Raw genomic sequence first — 15,527 nt, 5'->3', positions numbered from 1 at the left:
ACACTTCCCACAAGAAATTTGCCCAGCACTGTGCTGCTGGACAGGTAGAAAGGTGAAAGAACGAAGAGTGTGGCTGCATTTCGGGGTCATTTCACCCAACAGACAGCAAAGCTCAGTTCTGAAAAGAAGAGCACCACACCTCTTCCATTTTCCTCAATCTTCCCACTCCCCCTTCCCTAAATCTACTGGGATTAATCACTTCGGGAGGCACCAGATTCCTCCCACTGCCATTCAGCAGGCAAACTGAGTGCTTGGCTGGTACTCCCCATGCACCAAGTGCGAAGATTCACTTAGCACTTGTGGGATTTCACCCCACAGTGTGAAGAGAGGCAGGTGGTCTGGACCCTTTACTGGGCAACTCACAGGTTTTGGCAAAACTAAAGATCCCAAAAAATGTGCCCTCCCCTTCTCAGCAGCGAGGCCCGGGGACAGAGAAGGGAGTAAACAATTATCGCTACCAAATATGGGTCTAACAGGCAGCAATGAAGCCACGGTAGAAGCATGTAGACATCCTGCCGGCAGATTCAAAGGGATGGGGAGCTTGCAGGGGCTCGGGCAGGATCCGGCAGGAAACAGGCAGAAGATGGGGCAGCGTTTTCCCGTTTGGTTAGTTGCTTCGGCTGGGACACGGTGGGGACCCAGGTCTTCCCCGACTGGAGCCAGTCTCACCCCGCCTTGAAACCCGGGGGCTATGGCTGTCTGTTCTGGTGGGAACTGCTGCGGTGACCTCCCTGGCTTCAGTGTGGTTATAGCAAGCGTTGTGCCCTCGTGTCCCCACCCAAAACCATACAACAGGACACAGACGCCCTTGCCATTCGTTTTTCCCCACGTCCCCGCAGGGTGGGCTAGGTGTTGGGGGAAAAGCTGCACCTGGCCCGCCGCAAAGGTTGCTCCAAGGATGGTTGGCCACGGCCAGTCTTCTCCAGTACAGTCCCCAGGGACCCTCGAAGCGGGGATGCTTGCCCGGGCTTGGTCAGAGCGGACTCCAGGCCCGGGCCTGGCAGGGCGAGGGCAGGGCCGGGGATAACGTGGCCAGGGATAACGTGGCCGCGCCAGCCCGTGCTGCCCCGGAACCTCTGGTGGGCGTCGGTGCTCGGGTGGCGCCGGCCCCAGCGGCGATCTGGGCATACCCCAAAGCCTGAGTGAACCTCGGAAGCCCTCGGGTAACTGCAGCCCCGCGGACAAGCCCCGGTTGGAGCAGGGAAGTCCCAGTAACCGGTAAACTGCTTCCTCCCTGCCTCCCCGCCATTTACCGGGCGGGGTGCACGGTCCCCGGGACATCCGTTTCCGGCAGCCCCCCGAGAGCCAGGGCGCTGCCGGACCGCAGGATCCCACTCCGCAGACCCCCCTCCCTGGGTACCGGGACACCGTGTGTCCTCCATCCTCCGTCCCCCATCCCCGTACCTTTGCGCGGGCAGGAGCAGCGCGGCGGCCCCGCGACGCTGAGGGAGCTGAGCGGGCGGCACCGCCCGCTTCCCGCCTCCCCCCCCGCCGCGCATGCGCCAGGACACGGGGCGCCGCCGGGTGACACGGCATGGTAGCGCACGGTGCTGAGGGCTGCGCTCCGCTCGGACACCGTGACACGGGCATTCCGCTCCCACGGACAACGCTACTCCGTAACCGCGCGGCCCGGCCTGACGCCCCGGGCCTGGGCGCGGTTCCGCGCCCGCGCAGCAGGGCCGTGCTCCGCCCGCTGCTCTCACTGCACTTCCAGCCGCCCGCCCGCCGCGGGACACCCCTCAGAGCCCTGCATGACACCGGGCCCACCGCCGCCCCCTCAACCCGTCTCTCCCATCCCCTCCTCTCCCCTCCTTTCCGCACCCGCCCCGCGCTCCCGCCGCCCGCGCGCGCTCCCGCCGCCCACGCGGCCCCCCTCCCGTCCCCCGAAACCAATGAGCGACCGGGGCGTCAGCGTGGGCGGGACCGCGCGGGGCCCGCCGGGAGACGGTGACGTCACCGCGGTGCGTTGGGAGCGGCGGGGCTGAGGTGAGGGGCGGGGGCCGCGGGTGCGCGACCGGGGTTGGAGCGTCCGGGGTTCGCTGCTCTGAGGGTCCGGGGATCGGAGGATCCGGTGTCCGGCCCGTGGCTGGGGCTGACAGGGTCTGGTTGGTTTTCCTCGGGTGGGTGTCCCGGCCCCTGCGCTCCGGCCACCCTTCTGCCGCACCTGCTCCTCCTGTTCCCGTCCTGGCCGTGCTGCCTGCCCGGCCCACGCTTCCTGGGGGGAAACTCCTCCGAATTTGTGGAAGCCATGGGCCTTGGCATTGGCTGGATTTGCCCAGCTCCTCTTCCTCCTGCTGCTCCACTTTCTGCTGACAGCCCTCCTCCCAGTCAGCTGGCACAGCAGGCCTGGCTGGGGACTGCCCTGGTTTTGGGTGGGGTTTCAGGTGGTTTTGGTGATAGTCTATTTTTTCTCTCTCTTTTTTTTTTTTTTTTTTTTTTTTTTTTTTTCCCATGCTGTGATATTTGACAGCTAAATGTGAAAGCTTAGCGTTGCTGATGGAGAGCTGCGATGGATGCCTGCGCTTTGACAGCCTGAGCAGTGCCTTGGCTCAGGCGTCGCCCACGAGCCGGCCAGGCTGATCCCAGTGAGAGCCATGCGAGGCCACATCCCCTCGGGGACCGAGGCTCCTGGGCCATGTCTTGTCAGGACATAACAGCAGCAGCCCGAGCTGGGACCAGACAAAGCTAAAGCCGCCACGGCCACACAGGTGCACGAGCACCAGGGCAGTGTTTGGCTGCAGGTCCCTCACTGCTCTTCTAAGTACCTGTGACTGTCTCCAGCCACCGAGCTCTGCCACTCGTGCTGCCACGCCCTGGCCTCCCTGGCAGCAGGGACAGCTCTCCAGGTTACTCCTCAGGGCTGAGAAACGCTTTAACCAGTGTCTGATCTCTACGGTGAGGTAAGGAGCATTTTACTTTCAGCCTAAAGGTATATTGTGTGCTTGGGACATTTTTATATATACATCTATTTATTGGTTAAAATATCCACTTATTTATTACAAGTGTGTTAAACAGTACAGTGTTTGACAGCTGTCTGAATTACAAAGTCATCATTTATGTCTTTGTCAGATCACTCATTAATTACCCTTAAGTGATGGCTTAATTACCATTTAATTTCTGTTCAGTCATTGATTACTTAGAATTTGATCATTATTTAATCATTAACAGAATCCCTTTAGTTAAAACCTCGGCAATGACTGTTCTTAATTCTCCTGGGACAGGAAGCTCTCCCTGCTGGCTGCACACCAGGGGGTATGGCACCTTCAGGCTTCTGTGGAACAGCAGAATCTTGCATGTTCTCCACTGCATTAAGTCTGGGATTATTTCATTTTTCCTCTCCTTCCTGCTGCTTTTACACTCTGGGTAGAGTATGGCTCCTGTGGCTGGGTCTCAATAACCTTGTGGGGAAAATACTGTGTTGTTGTCACCAGTGGGACTATAATAACCTAGCTGGACAAGTACTTGTGAACTGGCCATCCCTGCAGTTGACATTGCATGGGGATGCTTTGATTGTAGGGTCTGAGGGACACCTTAAAGCAGGGCTGGTGTCTCCTGTTGTGCTTGTGTTCACTTTGAGTGTCTTGCTCAGATGTCGTGCCCAGAGGAGGTGGATGCCCTGGCAGATGTGGATCTGCTTGACTTTCTCCTGAGGGATGGTGCTCCCTGCCCTGAAATCCCAGGGGAGCAGAATGGTCTGCTGGAAGACTGGGGCCTGCCAATGCCTGAGGTGAGTTCTTTGTGAGGAATTGCTGCTGAGGTGAGGTTTAGGAGGTTTGTCTCCTGCTGAGCAAAAGCTGTTCCTCTGCAGCTCCTGGACAAGGAGATGGATGACTTCATTGCCTCACTGCTGAGCCCTTTAGAAGATGAACCAGACAGGCTCAGTTATTTGCCTGCCAACAATGACAGCAGCATTTCTGGAGATCAGCATCTGTCTCATTCCCTTGGTAGCAATTTTACCAGCCAAGATGTTGTGCAAGTAGATCATAACTACTCCCTTCAGCAGGACTGGCCTGCACTGGAAAGTGTGAGGTCTGACATTGCAGAAGGAGATGTTACCATTGAGCTAGGTGAGTGATGTGCATGGACTCTTTCTGCCCTGGCTACAGGCAGAAGAGAGAAAAGGAGTCCCATGTTGGTTTGTTTTGGTGGGTGTCAGGCAATAATGGAGGGAGCCAAGAGTAGGAGCCTTCTGCTGCTGTAAAATTGCTGTTTCATGCTGCTCAAAGCTGGCTGGTCAGGTGGTGCCTCACTGAGGCCCAGCATTTGACTCATCTTTCCTTCCCTAGGGGCATGGGTGGATTTGGAAGGCACAAGCAAGGCACTGGAACAAAGCACCAGTTCCCTCATTGCTGTTGCTGTGGAAGATGAACCCCAGCTAGTGCCTGGAGCCGTTGTACAGGTACTGACTCCCATGCCTGTGGACCGCAGTCTTTGCTTCTGCTCACGTCTCTCCTTCTCTTCTGACTTGGCTTGTATGAGGGATACCTCTGAGGGAAAACATGACACTGCTTTGGGAGAGCTGATTCCAGTCCTTTGTGTTTGCCACACATTCTCTGTGGCCTGGGGTGGACTCCCTGTATTTTGCATTCTCAGTAGGCTTACTTTTGCTGTTTTCTAGTCTGACTTTCCAGAGCTGGTTCTGACAGAGGAGGAGAAGCAGCTCCTGGAGAAAGAAGGTGTTACGTTACCAACCTGTCTGCCACTGACCAAAGTGAGTCCTCAGTAGAACCAAACAGACCACTCAAATGTGTCAGGTGTAGGGGTGTGAAACTACAGGACAGTGTAGGGGTTTGAAACTACAGGACAGTGCCTTGATGAGAATATTGTTGTCTAAGAGCTATGTTCAGGGCAGTGTTCATCTGGGTTTGGTTTTTCCTCCTTTTGAGTCCAGGGTTTTGTACATGTACACAACAACTGCCGGCTGCTGTCAGTCTTCCTGCTCATGGTTTGCAGGAGGCAGTTACACCACGAGTGCCTCCAGCTATTTTTCTTGCTTGCCTAGTGGCTTTGTGAGCTGTGTGCTTTTCATCTCCCTTAGGTATGCCTTACTTTTGCTATGTCATGGAAGCTGCTGGCTGCATCAGCAGGCCAGGGTTTGCCTTGCAGTTTATTCATGGGTGTGGGAAGGACAGAGGACGCAAGCACTCAGGCTGGGCACTGAGATGTATGTGTGGTCTAAGAGGGTGATATTGCCAGCACCCTGGGATTGCTGTTAATGAGATGATCCTTGCAGGCCGAAGAGCAAGTTCTGAGGAAAGTGCGTCGTAAGATTCGGAACAAGCAGGCAGCTCAGGATAGCCGTCGCCGGAGGAAGATCTATGTGGATGGCCTGGAAAACAGGTATGGTCACACAGCAGCCAACTCTGAGGGGACCCATATGTTCTTTAAGGGATCCTCGGCAGAATCATGATGGCACTAAATTGTAGTTTCAATCATAATTTCATTTTCCTGTTGTGTTACAATTAGTAACAGGTAGCAGAGGATTTGTGACTAGAATGGTGCAGTTTTTCTGCAAGCAGAATCAATGTAGTACAGTCCATAAGCAGTGTAATATAGGATCTATCAACTTAACTTAGAATTTCTAATCACTTGCATTCTAATACATCTTAACTTAAAATTTCTAGTCAGGTGCTCTGCAGATTGGATCAAATTTTAATAGATGGTTCTGTGTATTAATATAATCATCATAACATAGATTCAAGAATGATACAAAGGATACAAGTCTGTCCGTCAGTCATGGGAGGAAGTGGGCAATGGTAGATGTGTCCCTAAGTAGTGGCATCCTGAACTGTGCAGCAGAAATTCTACTTCCAAGGTGCCCCTTAGGACTTTCTTATTGGCTGATTTTGTGGACAGTGCACTCTGTGCTGTTGTGCTTCCCTGCTCTGTGATAGGGCTGTCAGCAAGACAGAGCTGGCTGTGTGCCTGCGACTTTCAAGGCCGGTAAGGGAAAGGCCTGCTGCCCAGAGACTTTCAGGCTGGAATGGAGGAGAAGAAAAAATCTGTTTGTTTTGGTACTTGGTGTGCAGGACCTTCAGGGCCTGGTAACGAGGGGAGGGAAATGGGTATGTGATCTGGTGGGGTAATAGAATGGCAGATCCCCTGCTGCATGGGCTTAGCTGTGCTGACCACATTGCTAGGTCCAGGAACATGGGGTGCCTGTCACAAGCTGCGGTGTTGTTTGGCTGCTGGGCTCGTGCCACACTGCGCAGAAAGTGAGACTGGTCCTGTGTGGCAACAGCTCTCTGCAAAGGGTTCATAACTCCAGGATAAAGCCTGCCTGGTGCTCTTGTGCTTGAAGATGTCCCAGAGCTTGCTCTGTTCAAGCCAGATAACCAATCTGCCAGGTCGAATGTGTTTTCCAGGCCAAGCTAGTTAGTAACATAGCCTGATATCACAGATCTGAAGGGCTAGGAGTGAGCATCCATTAGGGTTAGTCAACTGCTTCTCTGCAGGACTGGCAGGGCTTCATTTCTCCCCATATCTGGGATGAGATGATGCTCTCTGGGCTTTGCTGCAAGTGGTACCAAGTGGACCCCAGGCCCATTTTGTCTGCCTCAGCCACCCAGAGGTGGTGACTAATGTGAAGTCTCCACTGTTGACCAACAAAATCTCTGTTTTTATCCCGCACTTCTTGTCCTTCCTGGGAAGGGTGGCAGCCTGCACAGCTGAAAACCATGAACTGGAGAAGAAGGTGCAGCAGTTGCAGAAGCAGAACATGTGAGTTTGTCTTGTTGGGTTTGCCAGGAGATACGATGGGGAAGGCTGTTCCTCTTCTCAGGACTGTGGCCTGTCCCTGGCTGCAGAGGGTGGAGGGAAGTGTGGTAGCTGCATTTCCTCACAGCTCACAGCTGCTGTGGTAACCGGCATTTCCTGCTCTCCTGCAGGTCACTGCTCAGGCAGTTGCAGAAACTGCAGGCCTTGGTGAGACAGTCCGCACCCAAAACTACCAGAAGAAAAACCTGCACCATGGTAACTGGCTTTAGCCCCAGTGTCTGTGAAGGAATCTCTGCTGTCCTCACAAGTTTGGGAGAGGCATTTATTGCATCTAGTGATGCCCTTCCACCTCCTTTACTGAGATCTGTGCTGATCTTTCTGTTTCCAGATCGTGGTTCTGTCTTTCTGCCTTGTTCTGGCCCCCAGCATCCGCTCACCTGGGAGCGCAGAGCCACAGCGGGAGCTCAAGGGTGAGTGCCCAGGCTGGGGCTAAGGTGTGGCTCCAGGTGAATTGCTGCCCTTCAGAGCACAGCACCTTCCCCAGAGACAGCCTCAACTCTGGGGCGCTTACAACTCAGCATCCCCTTGCCTGGGGTGACCACAAGGTTTGGCTTGCTGTCATGCCTCAGCTTGGACTCTCCCTCAGCCCTGTTGCAGAGGCCTGCCTAGAAGCAGGGCCCTGTGCCAGGGGTGGTGCAAGGACAGGAGAGTTCCGGTCCTTCTTGGAGCACAAACTGTGCTTGTGCCTGGCAGCTGTGCAGCATCCTCTCCCCACCTCCCCTGGGAAGAGGAAGTCCTGGTTAAACAGTTTGTCCTCTCTCCTGGGCTCTGTTGTGGCTCCATGCTCAGCACAGAACGGTGGAAGGCTGGAAATAACAGAGTTGGCTCTACCTCTCTTACAGTGCTGTCGCGACAGATCCGTGAGTTTCCAAATCAGAGAGCACCTGATGTGCAGCATGACACTGAGCTGGAGGGCTTCAGTCCAGAGCCTGGAGACTCCTTGCTGTCGGGAAACCTCAGTCAATCATGGGAAGAGGGACAGAGTCCACTTAACTCTGGTCCCAAGTCTTTCAACAGCAATTCATCCTCTGACCCTCCGGCAGCAGCAGGCTCTGAGCCGGGCCTGCCCCAGAGTAACCCTTTGCCGGCAGCAGTGCTGGTGCCATGGAAATCCAAGGGTCAGGAGTGGGTGGAACACCCTGACAGAGTCCTCATCCAGCAGCATCATGCCAACGAGATGTGACCAATGCTGCGTCCTGCTCCTTGGGATGATACTTGGCATCCCATGGAGCAGGGATAGAACTGCACTAACAGATTATCTATCCAAGCAAGTTTTTTCTGAATACTCTCCCGACTGCCAGCAACTCAAAGGGTTTATCAAGAAGGAATCATTCTGACATTTTGTATCAGGCTGCATCTGAGATGGGACAGGAAATTCTGAGAACTTCACTATGGCTGCTGATGTGGCTTGCAGCTCAGAGTGCACCTGGTGGCTTGTGGGGATGGGCTGTAGCAAGGGAGGGTGGAGGCAGTTGGCCTGAGATGCCAGTACTTGGTCTCACTGGATGCAGTTGGTGGTAAAGGCCACTGCCCTGCCTCTTCTCACTGCCCAGCTGGAGATGAACAAGTATTTCATAGTCTGTGTTGTTGCCCCCAACATGTGTCCCATGTCACTGCCCCTTAATCCTGCAGTCCTGCCTGATTTCTGGGTGTGAGGGAGCAAGTTGACCTTGCTCTCACAGGAGTAGTCCTGCCTGCTGCTGCAGCAGATCCAGCATGTCGCCCGTTCCTGCTAGCTTTTGAGACATGGCCACAGCACCCAGCCTGGCTAGAGAAGGTAATGTGGAGTCCTTCCTGAGCCGTGTGTGCTGTTTGCCTACTGTAGGGGCTGAGCCTTTCATCTGCAGGTTTCTGGGCTTCAGGGAGCAGGCATGCCTTGAGCCAGACTGCTGAGGCAACACGTTCAGAGAGCAAACAGAGCTGCTTGCTCTCCTGAAGGCTTTCCTGGCCACAGGGCAGTTTCAAAGCCATGTCCTTGTGTGCCCAAGCCTCGCTGTGCTGGCTGGTGATGCAGTCAGTGGTTCTGGGCTGAACAGAAACACTTTGAGCTGGTGAGCAGTGTCTTTGCCAGAGTGCAGCTTAGGGATACCTGTAGCGATCTCCTTGTCCTACTGCAGGAGAATCCATAAAGTCATATAGAATGGTTTGGGTTGGAAGGGGCCTCTGAAGGTCATCTAGTTCAGTTCCCCCTGCAATGAGCAGGGATAGCTTCAATTTGGATCAGAATAATAATTAATAGCTTCCTCATTAATAGAGTCTAAATAAATATTAATGATGTGTGACTGTGTCCTCTCTGGTTGCTTTGGCAAGGTGCTGGGCTTCTGGGTGAAAGCTGGGGGCTGCACCTGGGGCTAGGAGCCTTGTGGGGGAAACCCAGGGGAGGCTCTGGGCAATCCCTCTCAGATCGATGCAGGGGAAGTCCAGGTGGCTGTGCAGCAGTGCTTGTTGAGGCACAGTAGGTTTGGAGGGCTGCTGCTCTGCCGTCACCCTGCTTCAAGGGTGTGAAAGCACTCTTGGAGAGAAGTGTGTGTGGTGAGCACCCACCACCCACAAGTCCCCAGCGCTGCTGCGGAAGCGAGCAGCTTTCCCCAGAGGAAGCGTGAGGAGCCGGTGTCAGCCCCCGCCGCTGCTTTCGTAATGGGGAGCTGCACAATCACAGGAAGTGGAGCAGGGCCAGGGTGCTGCAACAGCCACCGGGTGGGCCTTGCTTGCTGTGAGGTTGCTAAATTCAGGCTTGTCTGTGGGTCTTGTTGGGGTCACTGGGTCCGCAGGAGGCACTGGCAGACCCTGAGCTCAGGCTTCAGGGCGCAGTTTGGGATTTGGGGTCATGGCAGCAAAGTAATGAGTGCAGGAAGCCCCACACTTGCATCCCACCCAGGGAGCAAAAAACAAGTTATGAGACAATGTTATGTCAGGAGGGGAGACAGCCAAGGAGAGCCTCACCCAGGGCCTCTGCCTCAGGACAGGTAACAACATTCTCCCAACAGAGCTGGGTACACCTCTACCCTGGCCAGGACTAACAGCCCTTGAGCATCACCACGGAAACGTTGGAACTCTTACCCCAAGAGGTCTGCACGGCATCAGGAAGATCTAGCACCCCATCTACACTTTAGTGTTTTGTGTTTTGAGGCCAAGGTACATAATGTCCTGTTCCCACTCTACTTTGTTTTTTTGCAGTTCAGGGTTGGCATGTGTAATGGCCTGTTCCCCCTTTAGTTTCATTTTTTGCAGTTCAAGGCCAGAGTTTAATGCCGTGTTCACCCTTTAGTTTCATTTTTCTGCAGTTCAAGAGTGTGTAGTGTCACAGCTGTTACATGGTGTCCCTGACCCAGCACTAATCAATATCGAATGAGCCATGTGAAGTAATGCAATGGTGGTGTTGCCAGCAAAGTTGGGAGCAGCCACGTGAGCTGGTGTTTGCCTGGGTGTGATGGGGTCAGTATTGCTATTTGTAGCAGTCTGGCTTGCTTGGCCAGATGTCAGGAAGGGAGATAACTCTGGGAGAGCAGGCTGGGAGCCAGGAGCTGGGAGTTTTGAGGAGGGTTGCTCCGTGGTCTCAGCTCATAATGACCCAGGTCTGCTATTTTTCATTGCTTTTTGTGTTCTCATGCCAGTCTCACAGCAGGCAGCTCTGAGCTGCAGAGAGGAATGAAGCTCAGTCTTAGACCTCACGCCTTGCATTGAGCAGCAATGATAAAAACTGCTCATAATAAACTTTTTGTTTGAGGACTTTATTGTATCAAGCGGAGGAGTAGGAGCCACCTGATATTCCTGCCACCCTCCTTGTCCTCTTTGCGGCAGTCCCTGTTCTTTTTCCTAGAATGCTGCAGGGATCAGAGCATCATCTGCATGTGCACTGGTGCTGCTTGCATGCACACACAGCCCCACATTTTGCCTCAGATCAGTGGTAAGGTCCCAGCTTGCATCCCCACATTGTTCCACTGTTATGCCCAAGGTCAACCTGCATCTCCCTTATGTCCCAGCAAGAGCCTGTGTCAGCATTGTGGGGACTACATTGTCATTGTGGGCACTACATTGTGGGCAAATGGAAACATGAGCTTTTCAGGGTAAAATAGCCTGGAAAGTCTTTGCTAAGTCCCAGATGGGTGTTGCTAGATGGAAACAGAACCTTTTATGCTTGGTGACTCCTTGAGTATCAGAGTATCTTCTCCTTTTCATGATAGTGATGTATTGAAAATTGTGAAAGCATAAAATGAAATTTGCTTTTTATTGCCAGGGAAGTCCTGGGCTGTGTAACTAATGCAAAACACTTCCTGATCAAGGCTCTAAAGGAATCAAGTTTGCCTTTTTTTTTAAATGGAAAATTCAGTCCAAAAAATAGCAGAAACAAGATATATCCATCTCTCCAAGGGAAATCTAAATCCTGTGTCATCATCCATCCTATTTTTATCCACTAGCACCAGCTGCTGGGTGTTGGTGGAAACAGAAAAAGTAACAGAAATCTGAAAAATCATCTGGAAATAAAGTAATGGAGCCGCTGCCTCCTTCCAGCTTTCACAGCTGGGCACCTCGGCCCTGGGCCTGCTGAACCCCCAAGGGTTGTGTTAGGACCACTTTGGCGAAGTGTCTAAGGCAGAAGGCAGAGAGGTCACTCTGTGACGCCTAAAAAATCCAGCCAGTGCCAGATGTGCCCTGTCGCAATTCTCTTTCCCTGGCCATGTCTGGACCTCAGGGTCTTGGCTGGGGACACACCCCCATGCATTACTTGGGGGACACAGCCCAGGCGAAGGGGGTCTTGGGGTGGGGTATTAGGGAGTTTTCCCCAGGGCTGGAACGGGAGAGCCCCTGGCAGCCGGCCACCGCTGCGCATCCGCCGGGGCTGGGAACCGGAGGCTGACGGCTCTGCAAGACTCATTTGCAGCCGCCCCGTGCACCCGAGAGCTTCCTCAGCTCGGCTCACACGGGGGAGGCTCTGCAGTACCGGGCACGGCAGCGCGCTAGTGCTGTGCCTTGTCCTTCTGCCTGGCTACAGCCCGATTTGTCCCCCATCTCTAGGGACATCTAGGAGTGACCGCGAGGGGCATGTCACTCAGAGCATAGCATCAGTTTTGCAGGCACAGTACTGCTGCACACTGCCAGAGACGGGAGCTGGAACAGTCCCCATCCCCAGGGATCCTGCTGCCCTCAGCGTTGTCTTTTTCAGTGCCCGTGCAACCTGAAACCTCCCTGTGCGAGAGTGGCTGCTGGGTGGCACAAACCCCACAGGTTTGAGGCAGACACAGCCAAGCCCTGCATCCTCACAGAAACCCTTTATTTTACATCTGGTGAACTTGCCTAAGAAAGTGTGAATCTCTGGGCTGAGAGCTGCTCAAGTGCAGCATGTTGGTGAAGGCAAAGTCTGCATAGGGACTCCCTGCCGTCCTGAGCTTGCTGGATTTCCCACTTGCTGTTATTTTATCCGTGTGAAGATGGTGGTGCCGATCCTGCAGAAAACACCGAATCAGATGGGGTCGTGTATGTTGTGGACGGTAGAAGGGAAACCCAAGGGGAGCACTGTGTGGCTGACTGGGGGACTACAGGTTCCAACAGCCTATAGCAGAGGCTGTGCTGGGTTCTGGCATCTTTTCCTCCTCTGTCCCTGCTGTGGAGAGTGGAAAGAAGATCCCAGGGAGGACCCTCTGTGGCCAGACCCCTTCCTGGGATCCCCTGCCCCGAGGCACATCTGGCATGCAGGCATGGACCATGTTACAGGGGTGCTCCTTAGCCCTTGCATATCACTGGTAACAAACCTGTTTCACCCTCACGGTCTTCCCATGCTTCACCCATGGGATTTCTCCCTCCTTCAGCCTCAATTGCAGAAGACCCTGTGGCAGAGCAGTGGCTGGGAGCCAGCACTCACCGGGTGGCTTTCCAGTCCTCTGCAGGACTGTTGGCTGCCTCTCGCAGGAGCCACAGGGCATGCAGGGTCTCCTCCCCGTTCGTGTCCACATAGCACTGGCCCAGGAAGACGGTTGTCCGGGCAGTCTCTGAGTCTGAATGGGTTTAAGGTGATGTGAGTCAGGCAGTGAGGCACAAGATCACCCTGTGTCCTGCTGCCATCCCCACCGCAGGATGGTGGCCCCCTGCTGCCTACCTCTGAGCTGCCAGTTCACAGTGAAGGAGAAGATGGACTGTGGAACCAGCGCTGTATCTTGCTGGGACCCCTCCAGTGGTGAGGTGAGGAGTTCTGAGTAGCCAGCGGCAGGTCCCGGCAAGTAAAAACCAGAGAACCTGTTGTCTTTGTCCAGGGTGGACACAACCATCCGGCAGCTGGTGTCACTCCGCCACGACCCAGAGAGAAGACACTGCAAGGCCAGTGTTATGGGTTGGAAGGACCAGGCAGGAATGGGGGAATCCTACACCTACCCCTTCACCCTGGCTATGCCCAGAGATGTCTGCAGCAGTGGGTGGTGTGCCATGGACCTGGTGTGCCACCAACATCACCCATCTCATTGTGAGCATCATGCCTGAGCTCTGATTGCATTCAGCTCAGTCACTGTCCTAGATGGTTTCATCCACCCAAGGGGGAGTGAGTCCCCCCATGCTGAAGCAATAGGTCTGCTGCTTTCCCTACACCCTAGGGGGGAAACAGGAGCTGTCTGGGGTATGGCTCTGTTTGCCTTCATCTGAATGATTTCCTGCAGCAAGAAGCATCCTTGCAGGAGCAGTCCCTTCCTTTCAACCTCATGACAACTTCCCTCAGTGCTGCACAGTGCTGTTCCCATCAGTTCCAGCAGCCCAGCCCTGGCTCCCTCTTGACCTATGATGCCCCAGCAGCAAACTTTGGAGCATAGCAGGATTTAAGCACCACATCCCCACTGTCATCTGTCCCCATACCTTCCTCTCCACATGGGCAACGCACACTGCCAGGGCAAGGGCGAGGACCAGGGCAAAAGCACTTCTTCCCATGGCTCCAAGGCTGCCAAGAGCTCCTCCCAGCCCTGCAGCCCAGCACCCTTTATAGGGCTGTAACTGGAGCCACATCAGCACCAGGATGGCAGCTGCGAGATGAACGGCTTTGATGTCAGGGTGCCCGGGACAGGCGAGGGAGGTGAGGAGATCTGCATGACCTGGTCAGGGCTGAAGAAATGCAAGAATAAGCACGGCTGTGCAGAGGAGTGGAGGCACAAATTTTTTAAAAGGTCCTGTAGTGGCATGGAAAGCACCAATACCATCTTTGAGAATCTGCCTCCCATGCACAAAGGCTGGATATTACCACCTATTTCAACATTTACCCCCTCCCTGCTTTGCTGGTGCCACTGGCTGATCAGGATGCTGCAGCACTGCCTGGAAGGGAAAGCTTACTCATTTTAGAAGCAGTAACATTTCTCCAGCCTCTTCTGGATGTCAGCTGCTGATTTTGATGCTTTTGCTTTTACTTTTATGAGAGTTAGAGGAAGAAGTAACGTCAGCAGCACTACTGACATCCCATCAAGTGAGTTTGCTAAATACACAGAGCATGATAACCAGCATTGTATTCACAATTCTTCCTTGTATTTGCCTCTCTAAAGGACCTTTATGCAGCGTGCACTGTCCCTGTCTTCCTGAGCCATGCCTTTGCTGTGATGCCTGTAGCAGGTATATGGCTGTGGCAGCTGAAAATTCAGGTGGGATTCACTTAAATCAATACCTGCTGTTCCCAAGACAGCAGTGTTTGGGGCAGGGCATGGCAGCAGAGCTGCAGTGTGCAGACTGGGGTCAGGGGAGTGCCCCTTTGGGATGGCATCTCTCAGTGCCCCCTGCTAGCCCTGGCATATCCTGGCACCTTGTGCTCAGCACATCTCTTGCTTTTCTAGGTAGCCTCAAAAGCTAGGCCAAGTGGAAAACCCCAGTCTCCCAACACATCCCTCCTCCCTTTTGTCCTTTCCAGTCCCAAGCTCATGGCCTATCACAGAGATTGAGAGAAATACCCCCTGGGACTCAGAGAACTTGCCCCCAAGAAAACAGCCTTTTTCTCTTGTCCTGGATGCCACCCTCTGTTATTTTAGCACTCTCCTGCCTTTCTGTGCAGTTTGGCAGGGAGCAGACTTGTTAGAGATCCCAGGGTGGTGGCAGGTATCCCTCCACTTCATGACACTATGCTGCATCTTTTTTAGAGCTGGGCCAGGTGTGATGGACTCTGTGGCAGCAGTACTGTCATCCCTGGGACTGGGATATTTTTGTAGCTCTTATACAAGTGGCTTCCTCTTCACCCATGGGCCTGCCAAACACTTTCTGTCAAAAGAACTGACTTTTTGGCAGGTGTCCACAGAGGCAACTAGAGAGGCACTGCCAAAATGCAGTGATAGAGAAGGGAAAAATTCCTGAGTGCAACCCAGGTGGATGGGAAGGGACAGGGGCTTTAACTTGCGCACATTTTACTTGAGGTGCCATACAGGACAAAGAAAGGGCTTAATCAATATCTCAAATCTACTGATAATGCTCCCTTCATTGCCAAACAGAGCACAGAGTCCCATTACTGGAAGGAGTCTGGTGGGAATGGATATGAAGGCACTGCAAGGAAGTGAGCTGAATTCAGGATGCTGCTGCTAGCTCTGCCACCATCAGGCAGGTAGGGAATGATTACACACAGTGGAAGTCTGGGTTTAGATGTGATGGGAAATGAGCCCAGGGAGGCGGATGGGTGGGATCAGGGAGAGATGCAGATGTCCCTGTGGAAGGGCGATGGTGAGACCTCACCTCAGCAGGGGTATCTTTGGGGAGAGAAGGTGTAGCAAGGATAAACTTTAAGAAAAGCCAACAACAGCTGA

General features: G+C 53.8%; 3 protein-coding genes across 4 annotated transcripts in view; 1 reads left to right on the top strand and 2 right to left on the bottom strand.

The window, feature by feature from the left end:
• The window catches only part of TLN1 (talin 1), a 34,539-nt gene extending 33,062 nt beyond the window's left edge, over positions 1-1,477 (bottom strand). The window contains exon 1 of one of the 2 annotated variants that reach the window (XM_066339493.1): positions 1,405-1,477. The gene's annotated coding sequence lies outside the window, so the exon portion shown is untranslated. The remainder of the gene's footprint in view (positions 1-1,404) is intronic. The other variant, XM_066339492.1, reaches the window with a different exon arrangement.
• A 534-nt stretch (positions 1,478-2,011) lies between these two features.
• Positions 2,012-9,059, top strand: CREB3 (cAMP responsive element binding protein 3). Its single transcript, XM_066339858.1, has 11 exons — positions 2,012-2,120; positions 2,471-2,900; positions 3,590-3,727; positions 3,809-4,067; positions 4,287-4,399; positions 4,619-4,711; positions 5,234-5,340; positions 6,652-6,720; positions 6,888-6,972; positions 7,106-7,187; positions 7,620-9,059. The coding sequence occupies exons 3-11, from the start codon at positions 3,590-3,592 to the stop codon at positions 7,958-7,960; spliced, it is 1,287 nt and encodes a 428-aa protein (XP_066195955.1). The 5' UTR covers positions 2,012-2,120; positions 2,471-2,900; the 3' UTR covers positions 7,961-9,059.
• A 2,233-nt stretch (positions 9,060-11,292) lies between these two features.
• On the bottom strand, positions 11,293-13,704 carry LOC136374283 (avidin-like). Its single transcript, XM_066339582.1, has 4 exons — positions 13,615-13,704; positions 12,872-13,082; positions 12,638-12,770; positions 11,293-11,365 (listed from the first exon to the last, which is right to left on the bottom strand). The coding sequence occupies exons 1-4, from the start codon at positions 13,684-13,686 to the stop codon at positions 11,293-11,295; spliced, it is 489 nt and encodes a 162-aa protein (XP_066195679.1). The 5' UTR covers positions 13,687-13,704.
• Positions 13,705-15,527: the final 1,823 nt, after the last annotated feature.

Source organism: Sylvia atricapilla, chromosome Z, assembly GCF_009819655.1.
Source record: "Sylvia atricapilla isolate bSylAtr1 chromosome Z, bSylAtr1.pri, whole genome shotgun sequence".
Lineage (NCBI taxonomy): Eukaryota > Metazoa > Chordata > Aves > Passeriformes > Sylviidae > Sylvia > Sylvia atricapilla.
The sequence above is the reverse complement of the archived record's forward strand: the minus strand, read 5'-3'. Positions and strand labels throughout refer to the sequence as shown.